This window comes from Salvelinus sp. IW2-2015, unplaced genomic scaffold (genome assembly GCF_002910315.2).
Source record: "Salvelinus sp. IW2-2015 unplaced genomic scaffold, ASM291031v2 Un_scaffold2097, whole genome shotgun sequence".
In the NCBI taxonomy this organism is placed as follows: domain Eukaryota; kingdom Metazoa; phylum Chordata; class Actinopteri; order Salmoniformes; family Salmonidae; genus Salvelinus; species Salvelinus sp. IW2-2015.
In genome coordinates, this window is record NW_019943435.1 from 15,789 (window position 1) to 18,819 (window position 3,031).

General features: G+C 46.7%; 1 protein-coding gene across 1 annotated transcript in view; it reads right to left on the minus strand.

Moving 5' to 3' along the window:
* Nucleotides 1–638: 638 nt before the first annotated feature.
* LOC112072944 (solute carrier family 46 member 2-like) overlaps nt 639–3,031 on the minus strand; it is an 11,604-nt gene continuing 9,211 nt past the window's right edge. Inside the window, 2 exon segments of the mRNA XM_024140321.2 lie at nt 639–1,121; nt 1,653–1,809. Coding sequence (XP_023996089.2) covers nt 1,064–1,121; nt 1,653–1,809 — 215 coding nt within the window. The 3' untranslated portion in view covers nt 639–1,063.

Consider the following 3,031-nt stretch of genomic DNA (forward strand, 5'->3'; position numbering starts at 1 on the left):
CTATCAGTCGGCAACCTGCCCTGAACTAGTCAAACCTAACCAGTTCCGTGCAACCTGTTCCTAGAACTAGTCAGACGGACCAGTCATTTTAAACATGTCCCTAACTAGTCAACCTACCCAGTCCTGCTGTTCTCTCTCTCTTCTCTCTCACTGTCCTCTTGTTGTTCTCTCTCTCTCTCTCTTACGTCCTTCCTTTTCTCTCTCTCTCTCTCACTGTCCTCCGTGTTGTTCTCTCTACGCTCTCTCTCTACTGGTCCCCTGTTGTTTCTCTCTCTCTCTCTACTGTCCTCCTGTTCTCTCTCTCTCTACGTCCTCCTGTTCTTCTCCTCTCCTCTCTACTGTCCGCCTGTTGTTTCCTCTCTCCTCTCTCTCTTCTACTTCCTCCTGTTGTTCTCTCTCTCTACTGTCCTCCTGTTGTTCTCTCTCTCTCTCTCTCTCTACTGTCCTCCTGTTCTCTCTCTCTCTCTACTGTCCTCCTGTTGTTCTCTCTCTACTGACCTCCTTTTCAGTGTGCATTGTTTACTATTGAATCATAATATGTACATTTTGATGTTGAGACAAACATATTTAAATAATAGCCTGTATGTTGTTTTGATGTAAACATCTTTACCTCAAATGATTTTTAGATATTGGACCAATACAAATAAAAAAAACTATTTAATCTGTTCACTCAAATGCTTTTGATATACACAATAAAGAATACAATAGTTAAAATACAAAAAATAATAAGGTATAAAAAAAATTGACAGTAAAGTATTTCAAGTTAATTCAGCTCTGGTTAACCTGAGTTCCTCCACAGTGAGGGGAACTGGCTTGGAGGTCCAGACTTTGAGGGCTCTAGAGAATGTCAGTGTTTTCAATAGTGCCCCGTATCAGCCTTGTTGGTCATGTTGATTGTGCACACCACTACCAACAATGCATTTTTGCAGAAATTGCATTCATGGTAAGTGCTGCTGATGTCGGCTCAAGTGTCACAGAGACGGAGGAGGGGCCTGTGATGGCGGTACCGAGGACACTAACGTGGCTCGATCTCAAAGCCGTCACAATTACATCATGGCCGCTGTCAGTCCCCCAGGATCCTCTCGTAACCGTCCCCCCGAGCAGCTCTGCAGCCCACCATGCTGGAGGAGAGAAAGACCGTACAAAGGAAATGTGGTGAAGCTTTACATTACAGAGCCCTTGTTACTGTCATTATTCCTGTACCGTGTAACAAGTATTGGAAATATTCTTTGTAACCCTGTACTGGTGCCATGTTCAAAACAGCTGGGAACTGCGAAATCTCCGACTTCAGGGAGTTCAAGACAAGTGGAAACTCGGGGTAAAAACGTCCAGGACTGATGATGTCATGACTTACCTGACATATGGTGGCCAGGACAGATGATGTCATGCCTCTTACCTGACAGGTATGGTGGCTAGGACTGATGATGTCATGCCTCTTACCTGACAGGTAAGGTGGCCAGGACTGATGATGTCATGCCTCTTACCTGACAGGTAAGGTGGCCAGGACTGATGATGTCATGACTTACCTGACAGGTATGGTGGCTAGGACTGATCATGTCATATCTTACCTGACAGGTATGGTGGCTAGGACTGATGATGTCACATCTTACCTGACAGGTATGGTGGCCTGGACTGATGATGTCATATCTTACCTGACAGGTATAGTGGCGAGGACGGTGATAATGCTGGACAGGGTGAAGACAAACCCAGGGAACCAGTCCAACGTAGCCTGGTAAACCTTGGTGTAGATGGGAGTGTAGGCCAGGCTGGCGATCTTAAAGGACAGCTGCAGTGAGATGAGGGTGATCCCTGTTGAAGTACAAATTACATGTCAAAATGTGTTGCATTATGGGATACAAATTATCTGACTGCTGCCTACGTGTGATCAAAGGTCATGAAGTTTTCACTGCAGTCGACAAAGCTTCTGCGTTTTACCGGCTGTACCATGCAGCAGTCGCCTGGCTAGTGGGAGACCCTATTTTCTTTTTTTTTGGGGGGGGGGGGCGTTTCAACGGTGCGAACGTGACCAAGACAGGAACCAACTTTGCCGCAATTAGAGGCTCAGATGAAACCAAGATTGAACTCTTTGGCCTGAATGCCAAGCGTCACGTCTGGAGGAAACCTGACACCATTCCTACGGTGAAGCATGGTGGTGGCAGCATCATGCTGTGGGGATGTTTTTCAGTGGCAGGGACAGGGAGACTAGTCAGGATCGAGGGAGAGATGAACGGCGCAAAGTACAGAGAGATCCTTGATGAAAACCTGCTCAGGACCTCAGACTGGGGCGAAGGTTCACCTTCCAGCAGGACAATGACCCTAAGCACACAGCTAAGACAACGCAGGAGTGGCTTCTGAATGTCCTTGAGTGGCCCAACCAGAGCCCGGAGGACTTGAACCTGATCGAACATCTCTGGAAGGACCTGAAAATAGCTGTGCAGCGACGCTCCCCATCCAACCTGACAGAGCTTGAGAGGATCTGCAGAGAAGAATGGGAGAAACTCCCCAAATACAGGCGTGCCAAGCTTGTAACTTCATACCCAAGAAGACTCGAGGCTGTAATCGCTGCCAAAGGTGCTTCAACAAAGTACTGAGTAAAGGGTCTGAATACTTATGTAATATTGATATTATGGGGGTTAGTTGTATGTGTGTTATAAACATGTTTATTTTTACATTTTACAGAAAAACTTTAATGGCAGCACTGTCATGTTGATCTGAGCCTTGTTGTTGGAAAACCACAACAGTGTGCAACTTTCTGCTGTCGTGGATGCACTTCCTGTACTACACTCGTCCACTTTGTTGTCTGTATTAGCTCTAACCTAATGTGTAGTCTGCCCCTCTAACCTAATGTGTAGTCTGCCCGCTCCAACCTAATGTGTAGTCTGCCCGCTCTAACCTAATGTGTAGTCTGCCCCTCTAACCTAATGTGTAGTCTGCCCTCTCTAACCTAATGTGTAGTCTGCCCGCTGCTCCAACCTAATGTGTAGTCTGCCCGCTCCAACCTAATGTGTAGTCTGCCCGCTCCAACCTAATG